Below are 22,685 nucleotides of genomic sequence, written 5' to 3'. Positions count from 1 at the left end.
GAGATAGCCCCCCCTTGTGGCAGTGACAGCGCCCCCCATGTGGCAGTGACAGCGCCCCCGTGTGGAGAGATAGCCCCCCAGTGTGGCAGTGACAGCGCCCCCCCGTGTGGCAGTGACAGCGCCCCCCGTGTGGCAGTGACAGCGCCCCCATGTGGAGAGATGGCACCCCTGTGTGGCAGTGACAGTGCCCCCGTGTGGAGTGATAGCCCCCCCTTGTGGCAGTGACAGCGCCCCCCATGTGGCAGTGACAGACCCCCCCATGTGGCAGTGACAGCGCCCCCATGTGGCAGTGACAGCGCCCCTGTGTGGAGAGATAGCCCCCCCGTGTGGCAGTGACAGCGCCCCCCGTGTGGCAGTGACAGCGCCCCCGTGTGGCAGTGATAGCGCCCCCGTGTGGCAGTGACAGCGCCCCCATGTGGAGAGATGGCGCCCCTGTGTGGCAGTGATAGCGCCCTATTGTAGCAGTGATAGAGCCCTATTGTAGCAGTGACAGCGCCCCCGTGTGGCAATGACAGCGCCCCGTGTGGCAGTGATAGCGCCCCCGTGTGGCAGTGATGGCACCCTATTGTAGCAGTGATAGCGCCCCCATGTGGCAGTGACAGCGCCCCGTGTGGCAGTGATGGCACCCTATTGTAGCAGTGATAGCGCCCCCATGTGGCAGTGATAGCGCCCCAGTGTGGCAGTGATGGCACCCTATTGTAGCAGTGATAGCGCCCCCGTGTGGCAGTGACAGCGCCCCCGTGTGGCAGTGATAGCGCCCCAGTGTGGCAGTGATAGTGCCCCAGTGTGGCAGTGATAGCGCCCCAGTGTGGCAGTGATAGCGCCCCAGTGTGGCAGTGATGGCACCCTATTGTAGCAGTGATAGCGCCCCCGTGTGGCAGTGATAGCTTCCCCGTGTGGCAGTGATAGTGCCCCAGTATGGCAGTGATAGCGCCCTATTGTAGCAGTGATAGCGCCCCCGTGTGGCAGTGACAGCGCCCCTGTGTGGCAATGACAGCGCCCCGTGTGGCAGTGACAGCGCCCCCGTGTGGAGTGACAGCACCCCCGTGTGGCAGTGACAGCGCCCCAGTGTGGAGTGATAGCGCCCCCATGTGGCAGTGACAGCGCCCCCGTGTGGAGTGACAGCACCCCCGTGTGGCAGTGACAGCGTCCCCGTGTGGAGTGACAGCACCCCCGTGTGGCAGTGACAGTGCCCCCATGTGGAGAGATAGCCCCCCCTTGTGGCAGTGACAGCGCCCCCCATGTGGCAGTGACAGCGCCCCCGTGTGGAGAGATAGCCCCCCAGTGTGGCAGTGACAGCGCCCCCCTGTGTGGCAGTGACAGCGCCCCCATGTGGAGAGATGGCACCCCTGTGTGGCAGTGACAGTGCCCCCGTGTGGAGTGATAGCCCCCCCTTGTGGCAGTGACAGCGCCCCCCATGTGGCAGTGACAGACCCCCCCATGTGGCAGTGACAGCGCCCCCATGTGGCAGTGACAGCGCCCCTGTGTGGAGAGATAGCCCCCCCGTGTGGCAGTGACAGCGCCCCCCGTGTGGCAGTGACAGCGCCCCCGTGTGGCAGTGATAGCGCCCCCGTGTGGCAGTGATAGCGCCCCCGTGTGGCAGTGACAGCGCCCCCATGTGGAGAGATGGCGCCCCTGTGTGGCAGTGATAGCGCCCTATTGTAGCAGTGATAGAGCCCTATTGTAGCAGTGACAGCGCCCCCGTGTGGCAATGACAGCGCCCCGTGTGGCAGTGATAGCGCCCCAGTGTAGCAGTGACAGCGCCCCCGTGTGGCAGTGACAGTGCCCCCGTGTGGAGTGATAGTGCCCCAGTGTGGCAGTGATAGCGCCCTATTGTAGCAGTGATAGAGCCCTATTGTAGCAGTGACAGCGCCCCCGTGTGGCAATGACAGCGCCCCGTGTGGCAGTGATAGCGCCCCCGTGTGGCAGTGATGGCACCCTATTGTAGCAGTGATAGCGCCCCCATGTGGCAGTGACAGCGCCCCCGTGTGGCAGTGATAGCGCCCCAGTGTGGCAGTGATAGCGCCCCCGTGTGGCAGTGATAGCGCCCCAGTGTGGCAGTGATAGCGCCCCAGTGTGGCAGTGATGGCACCCTATTGTAGCAGTGACAGCGCCCCCGTGTGGCAGTGACAGCGCCCCCGTGTGGCAGTGACAGCGCCCCCCAGTGTGGCAGTGATGGCACCCTATTGTAGCAGTGACAGCGCCCCCGTGTGGCAGTGACAGCGCCCCCCGTGTGGCAGTGATAGCGCCCCCGTGTGGCAGTGATAGCGCCCCCGTGTGGCAGTGATAGCGCCCCCGTGTGGCAGTGATAGCGCCCCCGTGTGGCAGTGATAGCGCCCCAGTGTGGCAGTGATGGCACCCTATTGTAGCAGTGATAGCGCCCCCGTGTGGCAGTGATAGCGCCCCAGTGTGGCAGTGATGGCACCCTATTGTAGCAGTGGCAGCGCCCCCGTGTGGCAGCCGTGTGGCAGTGATGTAACAGTAATGGCCTTTACCTGTTCCTTCTCTTGTAGCAGAAAACATGGATCGTTCCTGCACACCGTCCCCAACACTCTCCCCGAACTCCCTGAATGAGAGTTGTAGTATCGCCCCGCTGACCCCATCACAGTCTCCGGTACGTGGGGGGAGCAAAAGAAAAATATGTACCTATGTTATACAGCTGTACATGTATATGCAAGAAATACCCAGGTTATACCGGCTCTACATAAATAATTATATACAGGAGATGCCCAGGTTATACCAGCTGTACATATATGATTATATACAGGAGATGCCCAGGTTATATCAGCTGTACATATATAATTATATATAGGAGATGCCCAGGTTATACCAGCTGTACATATATAATTATATATAGGAGATGCCCAGGTTATACCAGCCGCACATATATAATTATATACAGTAGATGCCCAGGTTATATCAGCTGTACATATATAATTATATACAGGAGATGTCCAGGTTATACCAGCTGTGCATATATAATTATATACAGGAGATGCCCAGGTTATTCCAGCTGTACATATATATGCAGGAAATACCCAGGTTATACCAGCTGTACATAAATATTTATATACAGGAGATGCCCAGGTTATACCAGCTGTACATATATGATTATATACAGGAGATGCCCAGGTTATACCAGCTGTACATATATGATTATATACAGGAGATGCCCAGGTTATACCAGCCGCACATATATAATTATATACAGGAGATGCCCAGGTTATATCAGCTGTACATATATAATTATATACAGGAGATGCCCAGGTTATACCAGCTGTGCATATATAATTATATACAGGAGATGCCCAGGTTATATCAGCTGTACATATATAATTATATACAGGAGATGCCCAGGTTACACCAGCTGTACATATATGATTATATACAGGAGATGCCCAGGTTATACCAGCTGTACATATATAATTACATACAGGAGATGCCCAGGTTATACCAGCTGTACATATATAATTACGGTATATACAGGAGATGCCCAGGTTATACCAGCTGTATATATATATAATTATATACAGGAGATGCCCAGGTTATACCAGCTGTACATATATAATTATATACAGGAGATGCCCAGGTTATACCAGCTGTACAATATAATTATATACAGGAGATGCCCAGGTTATATCAGCTGTGCATATATAATTATATACAGGAGATGCCAAGGTTATACCAGCTGTACATATATAATTATATACAGGAGATGTCCAGGTTATACCAGCTGTACATATATCATTATATACAGGAGATGCCCAGGTTATACCAGCTGTACATATATAATTATATATAGGAGATGCCCAGGTTATACCAGCTGTACATATATAATTATATACAGGAGATGCCCAGGTTATACCAGCTGTACATATATAATTACATACAGGAGATGCCCAGGTTATACCAGCTGTACATATATAATTACGGTATATACAGGAGATGCCCAGGTTATACCAGCTGTATATATATATATAATTATATACAGGAGATGCCCAGGTTATACCAGCTGTACATATATGATTATATACAGGAGATGCCCAGGTTATACCAGCTGTACATATATAATTACATACAGGAGATGCCCAGGTTATACCAGCTGTATATATATATAATTATATACAGGAGATGCCCAGGTTATACCAGCTGTACATATATAATTATATACAGGAGATGCCCAGGTTATACCAGCTGTACAATATAATTATATACAGGAGATGCCCAGGTTATATCAGCTGTGCATATATAATTATATACAGGAGATGTCCAGGTTATACCAGCTGTACATATATGATTATATACAGGAGATGCCCAGGTTATATCAGCTGTGCATATATAATTATATGCAGGAGATGCCCAGGTTATACCAGCTGTACAATATAATTATATACAGGAGATGCCCAGGTTATACCAGCTGTACAATATAATTATATACAGGAGATGCCCAGGTTATACCAGCTGTGCATATATAATATACAGGAGATGCCCAGGTTATACCAGCTGTGCATATATAATTATATACAGGAGATGTCCAGGTTATACCAGCTGTACATATATCATTATATACAGGAGATGTCCAGGTTATACCAGCTGTACATATATCATTATATACAGGAGATGCCCAGGTTATACCAGCTGTACAATATAATTATATACAGGAGATGCCCAGGTTATATCAGCTGTACATATATAATTATTTACAGGAGATGCCCAGGTTATACCAGCTGTATATATATAATTATATACAGGAGATGCCCAGGTTATACCAGCTGTATATACATAATTAGATATAGGAGATGCCCAGGTTCTACCAGCAGCTATACATATGTATATATACAGAACACACCCGGGTTATAGCAGCTATACATATGCATATACACTGGAGATGCCCAGGTTATACCAGCTGTATATATATATATAATTATATACAGGACATACCAGCAGCTATACATATGTATATATACAGAACACGCCCGGGTTATAGCAGCTATACATATGTATATATACAGAACACACCCGGGTTATAGCAGCTATACATATGCATATACACTGGAGATGCCCAGGTTATACCAGCTGTATATATATAATTAGATACAGGAGATACCAGCAGCTATACATATGTATGTATACAGAACACGCCCGGGTTATACCAGCTATACATATGTATATATACAGAACACGCCCGGGTTATAACAGCTATACATATGTATATATACAGAACACGCCCGGGTTATACCAGCTATACATATGTATATATACAGAACACGCCCGGGTTATACCAGCTATACATATGTATATACACTGGAGATGCCCAGGTTATACCAGCTGTGCATATATAATTATATACAGGAGATGCCCATGTTATATCAGCTGTACATATATAATTATATACAGGAGATGCCCAGGTTATACCAGCTGTACAATATAATTATATACAGGAGATGCCCAGGTTATACCAGCTGTACATATATAATTAGATACAGGAGATACCAGCAGCTATACATATGTATATATACAGAACACGCCCGGGTTATACCAGCAGGGTCACACAGTGCAGATATGTCCCCGTACTCCCGGTTTTCTGCACCCGGTGACCCTCTTTGTGTTGCAGAGGAGCGAGCACCGGTCCCTGGCGCCGTCCCGGTTCATCGTAGTGGTGGCCATCGACTTCGGCACCACGTCCAGCGGTTACGCCTTCAGCTTTGTGAAGGACCCTGAGGCGATCCACATGATGAGGTACGTGGCGGTGGGGGAGGGGATGTGACCACCTGCTGACCACCAGGTAGTGTGAGGTCACCACACGGAGGGGCTTCTCGGTGATAATGGAATCCATCCTGAAGAGGAGACTCCCCAAGTATTCAGGGTGGAATCCGCTATCTCATCACCGCCAGTGCTAATCTGTGCACAAATTAGTGAAGCTCAGGTTATAGCGGTCTCCTAGCAACCGAAGAATGCAGGAATGCACCCGTATCAGACCGCAGGATGCGCAGGCATCAGAACCAGGGGAGACCTGGGAGGCGACCATTACACGCTGTCCGCCACAAGTGTGGGGGCCACCCTGGGCTCACTGGTAGCCAACACTTAAAGGGAATGTCCAGACTGGACTCTTAGAACTCATCACGGCTTCCCTTCAGGCTCACGTTACTAGAATTGTGGACTTCAGACATGATGACAAAGTGCTATATTATTATTTGTTTTGTTTTTAATGTTTTGTTTATTAAGAATCCAAAGTAAAATGACGACAGCACATAAATCAAGTAGAGTAATAATGAAAGATACGACAGGTCATACAATAATCAAAACATCGCAAGAAATCTCAGATGTAAAGATGTCATCAGACAATTCACCCAAACTATAAAAACGCATTCTTGATTATTATATTCACACAAATGTGCTGGGATAAAAAAAACTACGTGCTATATTATTATTATTATTATTCATTCTTATCGTGCCATTTCTTCCATGGCGCTTTACATGTGAAAAAAGGGCATACAAAGACAAGTACAAGAAACATGAGCAATACAAGGCACACAGGTACATAAGGAGGGAGGACCCTGCCCGCGAGGGCTCACAGTCTGCAGGGGATGGGTAAGGATACAGGAGGAGAGAGGACCCTGCCCGCGAGGGCTCACAGTCTACAGGGGATGGGTAAGGATACAGGAGGAGAGAGGACCCTGCCCGCGAGGGCTCACAGTCTACAGGGGATGGGTAAGAATACAGGAGGAGAGAGGACCCTGCCCGCGAGGGCACACAGTCTACAGGGGATGGGTAAGGATACAGGAGGAGAGAGGACCCTGCCCGCGAGGGCTCACAGTCTACAGGGGATGGGTAAGGATACAGGAGGAGAGAGGACCCTGCCCGCGAGGGCTCACAGTCTACAGGGGATGGGTAAGAATACAGGAGGAGAGAGGACCCTGCCCGCGAGGGCACACAGTCTACAGGGGATGGGTAAGGATACAGGAGGAGGGAGGACCCTGCCCGCGAGGGCTCACAGTCTACAGGGGATGGGTAAGGATACAGGAGGAGAGAGGACCCTGCCCGCGAGGGCTCACAGTCTACAGGGGATGGGTAAGGATACAGGAGGAGGGAGGACCCTGCCCGCGAGGGCTCACAGTCTACAGGGGATGGGTAAGGATACAGGAGGAGAGAGGACCCTGCCCGCAAGGGCTCACAGTCTAAAGGGGATGGGTAAGGATACAGTAGGAGGGAGGACCCTGCCCGCGAGGGCTCACAGTCTGCAGGGGATGGGTAAGGATACAGGAGGAGAGAGGACCCTGCCCGCAAGAGCTCACAGTCTGCAGGGGATGGGTAAGGATACAGGAGGAGGGAGGACCCTGCCCGCAAGGACTCACAGTCTGCAGGGGATGGGTAAGGATACAGGAGGAGGGAGGACCCTGCCCGCAAGGACTCACAGTCTGCAGGGGATGGGTAAGGATACAGTAGGAGGGAGGACCCTGCCCGCAAGGGCTCACAGTCTGCAGGGTAGAGCTGGTTGTGCGGCGGTTCAGTAAGTTGAGGATCACTGCAGGCTGTAGGCTTGTCGAAAGAGGTAGGTCTTCAGGTTCTTTTTGAAGGTGTCCGTGGTAGGGGAAAGTCTCATGTGTTGGGGTAGAAAGTTCCAGAGTATGGGAGAAGTCTTGGATGCAGTTGTTGGAAGAAGAGATGAGAGTGGAGTAAAGAAGGAGGTCTTGAGAAAATAAGAGGGGTAACTACCGGGAGACAATGTCACAGATGTATGGAGGAGACAGGTTGTGGATGGCTTTGTATGTCATGGTTAGGGTTTTGAACTTGAGCCTCTGGGCAATAGGAAGCCAGTGAAGGGCTTGGCAGAGAGGAGAGGCCGGGGAATAACGGGGAGACAGGTGAATTAGTCGGGCAGCAGAGTTTAGGATAGATTGGAGGGGTGCGAGAGTGTTAGAGAGGAGGCCACAGAGCAGGAGGTTGCAGTAGTCAAGGAAGGAGATCATAAGGGCGTGCACGACCATTTTTGCAGTTTCTTAGTCAAGGAATGTATAGATCCGGGAAATATTTTTGACTTGGAGTCGACAGGAAGAGGCAAGTGCTTGGATATGTGGCTTGAAAGAGAGGGCAGAGTCGAGGATCACCCCAAGGTACCGAGCATGCGGGAACGAGAAAAGTGAGCAGCCATTGACATTGATAGATAGGTCTGGTGGAGGGGTAGGGTGATATGGGGGAAAGATGAATTCTGTTTTGTCCATGTTCAGTTTTAGAAAGCGAGCAGAATAGAAAGATTAAATTGCAGACAGACAGTGTGGGATTTTGGTAAGTAAGAAGGTGAGGTCAGGTCCGGATAGGTAGATCTGTGTGTCATCGGCGTAGAGATGATACTGCAAACCATGGAATTCTATGAGCTGTCCCAGGCCGAAGGTGTAGATGGAGAAGAGTAGGGCTCCTAGAACTGAGCCTTGAGGAACACCGACAGACAAGGGGCGAGGTGCGGAGGTGGTGTGGGAGAGGGAGACACTGAATGTTCGGTCTGTTAGATATCGCGAGATCCAGGATAGGGCCAAGTCTGTGTTACCAAGAGATGATAGAATCTGTAGCAGGAGGGAATGGTCCACAGTGTCAAAGGCAGAAGACAGATCCAGGAGAAGGAGGACAGAGTAGTGTCGCTTGCTCTTGGCGGATAGTAGGTCAGTGGTGACCTTAGTTAGGGCAGGTTCAGTTGAGTGATGCGGTCGGAAGCCAGATTGTAACCGGTCAAAGAGGGAGCAGGAGGAGAGGTGGGAGGAAAGTTGAAGATGGACGTGTTGCTCCAGTAGTTTTGAGGCATAAAGGAGAGGTAATATCAGGCGATAGCAAGACATAGAGGATGGATCAAGGGAGGGGTTTTTGAGGATGGGTGTGATCGAGGAATGTTTGAAGGATGAGGGGAAGACACGATTTGCAAGTGAAAGGTTGAAGAGATGGGATAGGGTTGGGATGAAGACTGTGGTGAGGTTAGGGATGAGGTGGGACAGGAGTGGGTCAATCGTGCAAGTGGTGAGATGTAATCTTGACAGAAGAGTGGAGAGCTGATCTTCTCTCCTGGTGGAGAAGCTGGTTTTGGATGAACAGGGCTGAGCAGTTAAAAGGAGGGGCATTGGGGACTGCGGGCCAAAGCTTTGTCTGATCGTATCGATCTTCTGCTTAAAGAAAGAGGCAAAGTATTCAGCAGAAATGAGAGTAGAGGGAGGAGGTCCTGGGGGACGGAGTAGAGAATTGAAAGTGTTGAAAAGCTGTTTAGGGTTGTGAGACAGGGAGGATATGAGAATTGAGAAGTAAGTTTGGTTTGCGGGAGTGAGAGTGAACTTGAAGCTGGCGAGGGACTGCTTGTATGCGATGAGGTGCTCAGTAGAGCGGGATCGCTTCCATCTCCGCTCAGTGACCCTGGAAGCCCGTCTCAGGTCGTTGGTCAGGCTGGTCAGCCAGGGTTGCCTGATGACTGTACGAGTTTTGATGTGCGTGAGGCCGAATCAAGTGTTGCTGTTATTGTGAAGTTATAAAAAGTGGCAGCAGCATCTGTGTCATGAAGGGAGGCTATGTCTGTAAGAGCGAGAAGGGACTCAGAGAGTGAGTGTAAATTGAGGTGTTTGAGATTTCTGCAAGGGTGTGTGAGTTTGTGGAGCAGGGGTTGCGCACTAGGAGAGGAGAGGGAAGAGAATGTCAGTATTTTGTGATCAGACAGGGGGAGGGGTGAATTAGTGAGATTAGTAAGGGAACAGAGGCAGGTGAAGATGAGGTCCAGCGTGTGGCCATCTTTGTGAGTGGCTGCGGAGGACTATTGAGTGAGACCAAAGTATGCAGTCAGTGATAAAAGTTTAGAGGCAGCTGAGGTGGGAGTGTCAGTGGGGATGTTGAAGTCACATCATCACGTCAGATGATAGTGGGGATGTCAGCAGAGAGGAAATGAAGCAGCCAGGTGGTGAAGTGGTAAAGAAAGGTGGAGATGGCTAGTTCTGGGGGGGCGGTAGATGACAGCCAGCTGGAGGTTGGAGGGGGAATAGATGCGGACGGGGTGCACCTCAAACGAGGGAAGAGTAGCAGAGGGTGGTAGCGGAATTGGGGCAAAGGAGCAGGTATCAGACAGGAGCAAGCCTCCACCATGTTTGTTGCTGGGGCGACAAAGAGATGAGATGGAAATCTACCGTAAGAAAGCGCAGTTGGAGAGTCAGAGGGGGTGAGCCAGGTTTCAGTGATGCCAAGGAGAGTTTGTTGGTGAGGAAGAGGTCATGGATATACGACAGTTTGTTGCAGATGGAGCGTGCGTTCCATAGAGCCCCAGGTAGGGGGACCGGGGGAGTGGGGGCTGGATGAATGGGTATGAGGTTTTCATCATTGCGAAAATGTGCAGAGGATAGAAAAATTAGAAATTAATGTGGGAATGTGTTGAGGAGGTCCAGGATTTGGGGATACGTCACCAGCAAAGAGGAGCAGCAGACAGAGCGTTAGAAGGTGGGAGCAGATAGGACATGATGTGGCCGTGTGTGTCTGGAGCAAAAGGATTGTATGTGGAGGAACAGCTGTGAGGAGGAGGTGAGATGGCTGGGGAGGATGGAGGGAGATATGATTATTTCCTCACTAGGTGGAAGGATTACAAGAGATAGTAAGAAAGAAAGTAGTATGGGGGTGAAAGTGAAAAGAAACCGAAACATTGTAGTGGTGTTCTATCCCATTACCTTACAGTCAATTCCAGTCCAATTCGAGTCTAATTCTAAGTGTGGTACTTAGAAATCTGTACTTTGAAAGATGCAATTTGAAGGATGCCTGGATCAGACTAGAGTCTGCATCAGATCCATAGGTCAGAATATATCTTCAGCTAAGGGCAATCAGGTGTGAATGAGGAGGTGGGTGGGTAAGGCGACACCAGAGGTAGAGAGTTAAGCAAAGGTCAAAAAGAGAGTGAGGGGTTGGAGAGACCACTCAGAGATATGCCAGAGTAACCTAATCAAGAGAAATGAAACAGATCATTGAACAAAATGATAGGTACGAAAAGTATACCAGAAAGACGTTACATGTGCTTCACATAGACAGTCAGATGCCAAGGAAAGCTGTGTGAGAGGAAAGCATATCTGTGGGAAGAGGAAACAACTCGATTAGATGAGACAGACGGTGATGATGATAGTACAGCAATATGCAGTCCTTATATCTTCTGCTCCTGCACAGCACTCTACAGCGGGTGTGAGAGGAGCCTATGCACAGCACTCTACAGCAGGTGTGGGAGGAGCCTATGCACAGCACTCTACAGCAGGTGTGGGAGGAGCCTATGCACAGCACTCTACAGTAGGTGTGGGAGGAGCCTATGCACAGCACTCTACAGCAGTTGTGGGAGGAGCCTATGCACAGCACTCTACAGCAGGTGTGGGAGGAGCCTATGCACAGCACTCTACAGCAGATGTGGGAGGAGCCTATGCACAGCACTGTACAGCAGCTGTGGGAGCAGCCTATACAGAGCACTCTACAGCAGGTGTGGGAGGAGCCTATACACAGTACTCTACAGTTGATGTGGGAGGAGCCTATGCACAGCACTCTACAGCAGGTGTGGGAGGAGCCTATGCACAGCACTGTACAGCAGCTGTGGGAGCAGCCTATACAGAGCACTCTACAGCAGGTGTGGGAGGAGCCTATGCACAGCACTCTACAGTAGGTGTGGGAGGAGCCTATGCACAGCACTCTACAGCGGGTGTGGGAGGAGCCTATGCACAGCACTCTACAGCAGGTGTGGGAGGAGCCTATGCACAGCACTCTACAGCGGATGTGTGAGGAGCCTATGCACAGCACTCTACAGCAGCTGTGGGAGGAGCATATACACAGCACTCTACAGCTGCTGTGAGAGGAGCCTATGCACAGCACTCTACAGCAGCTGTGAGAGGAGCATATACACAGCACTCTACAGCAGGTGTGGGAGGAGCCTCTGCACAGCACTCTACAGCAGGTGTGAGAGGAGCCTATGCACAGCACTCTACAGCAGATGTGTGAGGAGCCTATGCACAGCACTCTACAGCAGCTGTGGGAGGAGCCTATACACAGCACTCTACAGCAGGTGTGGGAGGAGCCTATACACAGCAGCCTATACACAGCACTCTACAGCAGGTGTGGGAGGAGCCTATACACAGCACTCTACAGCAGGTGTGGGAGGAGCCTATGCACAGCACTCTACAGCAGGTGTGGGAGGAGCCTATACACAACACTCTACAGCAGCTGTGGGAGGAGCCTATACACAGCACTCTACAGCAGGTGTGGGAGGAGCCTATACACAGCACTCTACAGCAGCTGTGGGAGGAGCCTATGCACAGCACTCTACAGCAGCTGTGGGAGGAGCCTATACACAGCACTCTACAGCAGGTGTGGGAGGAGCCTATGCACAGCACTCTACAGCAGGTGTGGGAGGAGCCTATACACAGCACTCTACAGCAGCTGTGGGAGGAGCCTATACACAGCACTCTACAGCAGGTGTGGGAGGAGCCTATACACAGCTCTACAGCAGCTGTGGGAGGAGCCTATACACAGCACTCTACAGCAGCTGTGGGAGGAGCCTATGCACAGCACTCTACAGCAGGTGTGGGAGGAGCCTATACACAGCACTCTACAGCAGCTGTGGAAGGAGCCTATACACAGCACTCTACAGCAGGTGTGGGAGGAGCCTATACACAGCACTCTACAGCAGGTGTGGGAGGAGCCTATACACAGCACTCTACAGCAGCTGTGGGAGGAGCCTATACACAGCACTCTACAGCAGGTGTGGGAGGAGCCTATACACAGCACTCTACAGCAGCTGTGGGAGGAGCCTATACACAGCACTCTACAGCAGGTGTGGGAGGAGCCTATGCACAGCACTCTACAGCAGGTGTGGGAGGAGCCTATACACAGCACTCTACAGCAGCTGTGGGAGGAACCTATACACAGCACTCTACAGCAGGTGTGGGAGGAGCCTATACACAGCACTCTACAGCAGCTGTGGGAGGAGCCTATACACAGCACTCTACAGCAGGTGTGGGAGGAGCCTATACACAGCACTCTACAGCAGGTGTGGGAGGAGCGTATACACAGCACTCTACAGCAGGTGTGGGAGGAGCCTATACACAGCACTCTACAGCAGCTGTGGGAGGAGCCTATACACTGCACTCTACAGCAGGTGTGGGAGGAGCCTATGCACAGCACTCTACAGTGGGTGTGGGAGGAGCCTAGGGAGCATTCTACACTTACATGCCATGTAAGCCTTATTGAGGTCACATGACACTATCATGGGTGTGGTTTCATTGTATCAGTACAGTACATTGTACTGCTGAGGGATGAGGCTGGACATTAACGAGGCTATAAAGGTGTATGGACATATATATATATCGGGCACCCACTGTGGTCAGACATTACTGACCTATATCTGGACAATCCCTTTAAGGGCTGATGACGTCATCACAGCAGTTGTGCGTTCCTGGAGAGGCAGATCTCCTGCACTGTATACAATCAGTAGTAGAACAGGAGCGATCTATAGGGCACAGCACACTCTTGGCCTCGCTCCTCAGACCACACATCTCACCACTCTCCAGATGGATTCCATTATGGAAATATGAAAAATGACTTGTTTCTCAGAGTGGAATGTGCAAACGAGCGAGCGCCATGTAGTAAATCATGGAGGCATCTGCTCGCCATCTCATCTTCACGGAGTTACTTTGGAATATTGTACATACTGTCTGCTGGTCTATACCATTACTGGTCCAGTCTTCTGCTGCTTGTCCTATCGGATGACACACTGGACCCCACTACTTGGACTTGTAAACATATTATATACAGTTGTGCTGAAAAGTTTTTGCTTTCTTGGCCTTTTTTTCACAGAATATGAATGATAACACCCAAACTTTCCACTCATGGTTAGTGGTTGCGTGAAGCCATTTATTGTCAAACTACTGTGTTTTCACTTTGTAAATCATAATGACAACCCAAAACATCCAAATGACCCTGATTAAAAGTTCACATACCCCATTTCTTAATACCGTGTATTACCCCCTCTAACATCAATGACAGTTTGAAGTCTTTTGTGGTAGTTGTGGATCAGGTTCTTTATTTTCTCAGATGGTAAAGCTGCCCACTCTTCTTGGCAAAAAGTTCCTGTAAATTCCTGGGCTGTCTAGCATGAACTGTGCGCTTGAGATCTCCCCAGAGTGGCTCAATGATACTGAGGTCAGGAGACTGAGATGTCCACTCCAGAACCTTCACTTTGTTCTGCTGTAGCCAATGAAAGGTCGGCTTTGCCTTGTGTTTTGGATTGTTGTCATGTTGGAATGTCCAAGTACATCCCACACGCAGCTTCCGGGCTGATGAGTGCAAATTTGCCTCCAGTATTTGCTGATAACGTGCTGCATTCATATGTGCCTCAGCTTTGACCAAGTTTCCTGCGCCTTTGTAGCTCACACCCCCCTAAAACATCAGTGATCCACCTCCGTGCTTTACAGTAGGAATGGTGTTCCTTTCATCATAGGCCTTGTTGACCTCTCTCCTAATGTAACGTTTATGGTTGTGGCCAAAGAGTTATATTTTGGTCTCATCACTCCAAATTACCTTGTTCCAGAATTTTTGAGGCTTGTCTCTGCGCTGTTTTGCGTTTTGTAGGCGAGATACTTTCTGGCATTTGCGCAGTAATGGCTTTCTTCTGACGAATCGACCATGCAGCCCATTTTTCTTCATGTGCCTCCTTATTGTGCATCTTGAAACAGCCGCACTGCTAGTTTTCAGAGAGTCCTCTATTTCAGCTGATGTTATTTGTGGGGGGGGGGTTTCATCCCAAACACTTTTCCTGACAGTTGTAGATGACATTTTTGTTGGTCTACCTGTCTGTGGTTTTGTTTTTACAGAGCCCCTGATTCTCCATTTGTTAATCGCAGTGTGAACGCTGCTGACTGGCATTATCAATTCCTTGGATATCTTTTTATATCCCTTTCCTGTTTTATACCGTTCAATTATCTTTTCCTGTAGATCCATTGACAATTCTTTTGCTTTCCCCATGACTCACAATCCCGAAATGTCAGTGGCTGGATGAAAGATGCAAGAGTCTGTCTGGATCCCAGAAACTCACTCAACTTTTATGCACACACTGTTTACAAGCAAACAGGTCACAGGAGAGAATGTTACCTTTAGTAGCCATTAAAACCCATTTCTGTCAACTTCTGTGCATATTATCAGGCCAAAATCACCAGGGTATGTGAACTTTAGATCAGGGTCATTTGGATGTTTTTGGTTGTCATTATGATTTAACAAGAGAAAACACAGTAGTTTCAGTAGTTTGACAATAAATGGCTATTTATGGTGTTATCATATTCTCTAGAAAAGATCAAGAAAGCAAAAATTCTGCCGGGGTATGTAAACTTTTGAGCACAACTGTAATCTTCTGTTATTAGACCCTAAATGCTACAACTTTTTGACCAACTAGACAACCAAAGGAGGGCTCCAAACCACTAGTAAGTGGTACCATAGACACTTTCCACCAATAGAATCAACTGAGTGGGAATTCCCTAAAAGAAGAGAAGGGAAGGACTTGGCGGCCTCACGTCTAGGAATCCATGAAGATCTTCAAAGCACAGGAAACATATTGTAAGCAGGTCTGAAGTGACCCATCCCATCAGGTGTCCCGGGAACACAACATAAGATCTCACTGAAGTAACGCCTCTGTCCTCACAACACCGGCAGATGATCGATCATATATGGTCTTACGGAGTCATACACAGTGGAAGACAGTCAGTCAAACTCGCCTTTCATGGCATCAGGGGATGACTGTCTCATACATATGGCGGTGGAGTCCCAACTGTTTTCAGTCAGTGGATTTTAGAGAAAAAAAGAATCGGAAATAATTGTGAGCCTCACAAGGACGTACAGTATCTTCTCCCCGTCATGCTAAAGACATCAGCAGATGGTCATACATGGTCTTGATTAGAAGAAAGTTGTCCAACCTTGTCAATCGCACATGTATTGGGAAGATGTCTCAACTCTCTCCAGGTGAAAGGATCAGGAACTAGGAATTTCAACAATGCTTTAAATCATCGATGAGATCTTCAAGAAGTACACTCTGTTCTTCGAAGTACTGGTTATAGTTGAGGCAAATATCTCCAAAATGGCTCCATCAATAATCCATAATCTTCTGCTGTTAACTTTTAGGAAATGGGAAGGCGGGGACCCTGGAGTTGCCCACCAGAAAACTCCCACCAGTTTACTGCTGACTCCGGACAAGGCGTTCCATAGTTTTGGATACACGGCCAGAGACTTCTACCATGATCTGGACCCTGAGGAGGCACGAGACTGGCTCTATTTTGAGAAATTCAAGATGAAGATTCACAGCACCAGTGTAAGAGAGATGGGCACAGTTGTAATGGTGAAATATGAAATTTTCCCTTCCGTCACCTCTCCAGTTATGATATTTTGTCCCTTAGGATCTCACCATGAAGACAGAATTGGATGCCTTGAATGGGAAGAAGGTCCAAGCGCTGGAGGTGTTTGCACACGCATTAAGGTTCTTCAAGGAACATGCAGTGCACGTGAGTCAGCTATCTACAATAGTACAAGGGAAGGGACATAGAATAAAAAGGCTTCAATAAATTCAGGTCACAACAGCTGATGTGTGCAGATGGCGGCACTAAATTGTTGTTATTCTTCTTAAAAGGAACTGAAGGAACAATGTCCATCTCTAGATGAGAATGAAGGCATCCGATGGGTGATAACTGTCCCCGCCATTTGGAAGCAACCAGCAAAGCAATTCATGAGAGAAGCAGCATACCTGGTAAGAGATTATACTTCCTACAAAAACTAAAGAAAGCGTGTCTCGGGATACAAAAAACTAAAATGTGAGTCCCCTCTACTTAACTCACTTCACTTATGCTCCTATGTACAAGAACTACTATAATACTGCCCCTACGCACAAGAATATAACTACTATAATACTGCTCCTATGTACAAGAACTACTATAATACTGCCCCTACACACAAGAATATAACTACTATAATACTGCCTCCTATGTAGAAGAATATAACTACTATAATATGGCTCCTATGTCCAAGAATATAACTACTATAATACTGCCCCTACACACAAGAATATAACTACTATAATACTGCTCCTATGTACAAGAATATAACTACTATAATACTGCCCCTATGTACAGGAATATAACTACAATAATACTGCCCCTATGTATAAGAATATAACTACTATAATACTGCTCCTATGTAGAAGAATATAACTACTATAATACTGCCCCCTATGTACAAGAATATAACTACTATAATACTGCTCCTATGTACAAGAATATAACTACTATAATACTGCCCCTACGCACAAGAATATAACTACTATAATACTGCCCCTACGCACAAGAATATAACTACTATAATACTGCCTCCTATGTATAAGAATATAACTACTATAATACTGCCCCTATGTACAAGAATGTAACTACTATAATACTGCTCCTATGTACAAGAATATAACTACTATAATACTGCCCCTACGCACAAGAATATAACTACTATAATACTGCCTCCTATGTATAAGAATATAACTACTATAATACTGCCCCTATGTACAAGAATATAACTACTATAATACTGCCCCTATGTACAGGAATATAACTACTATAATACTGCTCCTATGTATAAGAATATAACTACTATAATACTGCTCCTATGTACAAGAATATAACTACTATAATACTGCCCCTATGTACATGAATATAACTACTATAATACTGCCCCTATGTACAGGAATATAACTACTATAATACTGCTCCTATGTATAAGAATATAACTACTATAATACTGCCCCCTATGTACAAGAATATAACTACTATAATACTGCTCCTGTGTACAAGAATATAACTACTATAATACTGCCCCTACACACAAGAATATAACTACTATAATACTGCCCCCTATGTACAAGAATATAACTACTATAATACTGCCCCTATGTACAAGAATGTAACTACTATAATACTGCCCCTATGTACAAGAATATAACTACTATAATACTGCCCCCTATGTACAAGAATATAACTCCTATAATACTGCCCCCTATGTACAAGAATATAACTACTATAATACTGCTCCTATGTACAAGAATATAACTCCTATAATACTGCCCCCTATGTACAAGAATATAACTACTATAATACTGCCCCTATGTACAAGAATGTAACTACTATAATACTGCCCCTATGTACAAGAATATAACTACTATAATACTGCCCCCTATGTACAAGAATATAACTCCTATAATACTGCCCCCTATGTACAAGAATATAACTACTATAATACTGCTCCTATGTACAAGAATATAACTACTATAATACTGCTCCTATGTACAAGAATATAACTACTATAATACTGCTGCTATGTACAGAATATAACTACTATAATACTGCCCCTATGTACAAGAATGTAACTACTATAATACTGCCCCTATGTACAAGAATATAATTACTATAATACTGCTCCTATGTACAAGAATGTAACTACTATAATACTGCCCCTATGTACAAGAACATAGCTAATAATAATAATAATAATCTTTATTTATATAGCGCCAACATATTCCGCAACGCTTTACAGTTTAACAGTTTCAAACACAAAAGTCATAAGTAACAACATTAACAATACAATAATTAAAGCACAATAAGCCGCCCCTGCTGGTGAGAGCTTACAATCTACAATGAGGTGGGGAGATACAGAGCACAGGTGTGTATTTACAATGATGTATTTACAATGAGGGTCCGGCCATCTTCAGGGGGTGGTGGATAGATGGAGATAGTGAATGGGCTACACATACAAACATAACATGACTTTGATTACTGAATGTGGTAGGCCGCTCTGAACAAATGTGTTTTGAACGAGCGCCTAAAACTATGCAAATTATGGCTGGTCCTAATATCTTGGGGTAGAGCATTCCAGAGGATTGGCGCAGCACGGGAGAAGTCTTGGAGTCGGGAGTGGGATGTACGGATTAGTGCAGAGGTTAGTCGGAAGTCATTTGCAGAGCGCAGTGGTCTGTTAGGCTGATAGACAGAAATGAGGGAGGAGATGTAAGTGGGGCCGCACTGTGGAGAGCTTTGTGGGTGAGAACAAGTACTTTGAATTGTATCCTGTAATGAATGGGCAGCCAATGTAACGACTGGTGAAGAGCGGACGCGTCCGAGTAACAATTAGCCAGATGGACGACCCTGGCTGCTGCATTAAGGATAGACTGGAGAGGGGAAAGTCGAGTGAGGGGGAGGCCAATTAATAGAGCGTTACAGTAGTCCAGGCGGGAGTGGATCAGGGCGACAATGAGAGTTTTAGCTGTCTCCATGGTGAGAAAAGGGCGGGTTCTAGAGATCTTCTTTAGGTGTAAGCGGCACGAGCGGGCAAGAGATTGTATGTGGGAGGTGAACTATGAACTACTATAATACTGCCCCCTATGTACAAGAATATAACTACTATGATACTGCCCCCTATGTACAAGAATATAACTACTATAATACTGCTCCTATGTACAAGAATATAACTACTATAATACTGCCCCTACGCACAAGAATATAACTACTATAATACTGCCCCTATGTACAAGAATATAACTACTATAATACTGCTCCTATGTCCAAGAATATAACTACTATGATACTGCCCCTATGTACAAGAATATAACTACTATAATACTGCCCCTATGTACAAGAATATAACTACTATAATACTGTCCTCTATGTACAAGAATATAACTACTATAATACTGCCCCTATGTACAAGAATATAACTACTATAATACTGTCCTCTATGTACAAGAATATAACTACTATAATACTGCCCCTATGTACAAGAATATAACTACTATAATACTGTCCTCTATGTACAAGAATATAACTACTATAATACTGCCCCTATGTACAAGAATATAACTACTATAATACTGCCTCCTATGTATAAGAATATAACTACTATAGTACTGTCCCTATGTACAAGAATATAACTACTATAATACTGTCCTCTATGTACAAGAATATAACTACTATAATACTGCCCCTATGTACAAGAATATAACTACTATAATACTGCCCCTATGTACAAGAATATAACTACTATAGTACTGCCCCTATGTACAAGAATATAACTACTATAATATGGCTCCTATATACAAGAATATAACTACTATAATACTGCTCCTATGTACAGGAATATCACTACTATAATACTGCCCCTATGTACAAGAATATAACTACTATAATACTGCTCCTATGTACAAGGATATAACTACTATAATACTGCCCCTATGTACAAGAATATAACTACTATAATACTGCCCCTATGTACAAGAATATAACTACTATAATACTGCTCCTATGTACAAGGATATAACTACTATAATACTGCCCCTATGTACAAGAATATAACTACTATAATACTGCTCCTATGTACAAGGATATAACTACTATAATACTGCCCCTATGTACAAGAATATAACTACTATAATACTGCCCCTATGTACAAGAATATAACTACTATAATACTGCCCCTATGTACAAGAATATAACTACTATAATAATGCTCCCTATGTACAAGAATATAACTACTATAATACTGCTCCTATGTACAAGAATATAACTACTATAATACTGCTCCTATGTACAAGAATATAACTACTATAATACTGCCCCTATGTACAAGAATATAACTACTATAATACTGCTCCTATATACAAGAATAGATCTACAATAATACTGCCCCTATGTTTTTTGAATGGGCCACACAGGGATAGTTAGGTTAATGCATTGAGGCAGTAGGCCAGTCTGAACAAATGAGTTTTTAGGGCGCGCTTAAAACTGTGGGGATTAATCATATTATCCTGGGTAGTGCATTCCAAAGAATCGGCGCAGCACGTGTAAAGTCTTGGAGACGGGAGTGGGAGGTTCTGATTATTGAGGATGCTAACCTGAGGTCATTAGCGGAGCGGAGGGCACGGGTAGGGTGGTAGGCTGAGACCAGAGAGGAGATGTAGGGTGATGCTGAGCCATGGAGCGCTTTGTAGATGAGGGTAGTAGTTTTGTACTGGATTCTGGAGTGGATGGGTAGCCAGTGTAATGACTGGCACAAGGTAGAGGCATCGGTGTAACGGTTGGTGAGGAATATGATCCTGGCAGCAGCATTCAGGACAGATTGGAGCGGGGAGAGTTTGGTAAAATGGAGGCCGATTAGTAGAGAGTGGACCAGGCGTTCGAGGAGTTTGGAGATGAAGGGAAGATTAGAGACAGGCAGGGCCGGACTGGGACTAAAATTCAGCCCTGGCATTTGAAGTCACACAGGCCCACTTGTCACATGGTGACTGTATAATCTCTTTGTACACTTCTAGGTTACAAGAAGTGAGGGGAGTGTAACACGACTATATAACATATAATTACAGCTGTATCCAGCATTACAACTCAGTCCCCATAGAATGTAATGCAGCACAGCCCCCATAGAATGTAATGCAGCACAGCCCCCATAGAATGTAATGCAGCACAGCCCCCATAGAATGTAATGCAGCACAGCCCCCATAGAATGTAATACAGCACAGCCTCCATAGAATGTAATGCAGCACAGCCCCATAGAATGTAATACAGCACAGCCCCCATAGAATGTAATGCAGCACAGCCCCCATAGAATGTAATGCAGCACAGTCACCATAGAATGTAATGCCGCCAGCCCCATAGAATGTAATACAGCACAGCCCCCATAGAATGTAATGCAGCACAGCCCCCATAGAATGTGATGCAGCACAGCCCCATAGAATGTAATGCAGCCAGCCCCCATAGAATGTAATACAGCACAGCCCCCATAGAATGTAATGCAGCACAGCCCCCATAGAATGTAATGCCGCCAGCCCCATAGAATGTAATGCAGCCAGCCCCCATAGAATGTAATACAGCACAGCCCCCATAGAATGTAATGCAGCACAGCCCCCATAGAATGTAATGCAGCACAGTCACCATAGAATGTAATGCAGCCAGCCCCCATAGAGTGTAATACAGCACAGCCCCCATAGAATGTAATGCAGCACAGCCCCCATAGAATGTAATGCAGCACAGTCACCATAGAATGTAATGCAGCCAGCCTCATAGAATGTAATGCAGCACAGCCACCATAGAATGTAATGCCGCCAGCCCCATAGAATGTAAAACAGCACAGCCCCCATAGAATGTAATGCAGCACAGCCCCCATAGAATGTAATGCAGCACAGCCCCATAGAATGTAATGCAGCCAGCCCCCATAGAATGTAATACAGCACAGCCCCCATAGAATGTAATGCAGCACAGCCACCATAGAATGTAATGCCGCCAGCCCCATAGAATGTAATGCAGCCAGCCCCCATAGAGTGTAATACAGCACAGCCCCCATAGAATGTAATGCAGCACAGCCCCCATAGAATGTAATGCAGCACAGTCACCATAGAATGTAATGCAGCCAGCCTCATAGAATGTAATGCAGCACAGCCTCCATAGAATGTAATGCAGCACAGCCCCCATAGAATGTAATACAGCACAGTCACCATAGAATGTAATGCAGCACAGCCCCCATAGAATGTAATGCAGCACAGCCTCCATAGAATGTAATGCAGCACAGCCCCCATAGAATGTAATGCAGCACAGCCGCATAGAATGTTATGCAGCCAGCCCCCATAGAATGTAATGCAGCAC

The 22,685-nt window shown here is 46.7% G+C and overlaps 1 protein-coding gene across 2 annotated transcripts in view; it reads left to right on the top strand.

The window, feature by feature from the left end:
- The window catches only part of HSPA12B (heat shock protein family A (Hsp70) member 12B), a 91,897-nt gene that overhangs the window by 37,183 nt on the left and 32,029 nt on the right, over positions 1-22,685 (top strand). Inside the window, exons 3-7 of one of the 2 annotated variants that reach the window (XM_069745093.1) lie at positions 2,514-2,614; positions 5,615-5,739; positions 16,150-16,336; positions 16,422-16,526; positions 16,652-16,768. In XM_069745093.1, the coding sequence (XP_069601194.1) occupies positions 2,514-2,614; positions 5,615-5,739; positions 16,150-16,336; positions 16,422-16,526; positions 16,652-16,768 (635 nt within the window). The remainder of the gene's footprint in view (positions 1-2,513; positions 2,615-5,614; positions 5,740-16,149; positions 16,337-16,421; positions 16,527-16,651; positions 16,769-22,685) is intronic. The other variant, XM_069745094.1, reaches the window with a different exon arrangement.

This window comes from Ranitomeya imitator, chromosome 1, assembly GCF_032444005.1.
Source record: "Ranitomeya imitator isolate aRanImi1 chromosome 1, aRanImi1.pri, whole genome shotgun sequence".
Lineage (NCBI taxonomy): Eukaryota > Metazoa > Chordata > Amphibia > Anura > Dendrobatidae > Ranitomeya > Ranitomeya imitator.
The sequence above is the reverse complement of the archived record's forward strand: the minus strand, read 5'-3'. Positions and strand labels throughout refer to the sequence as shown.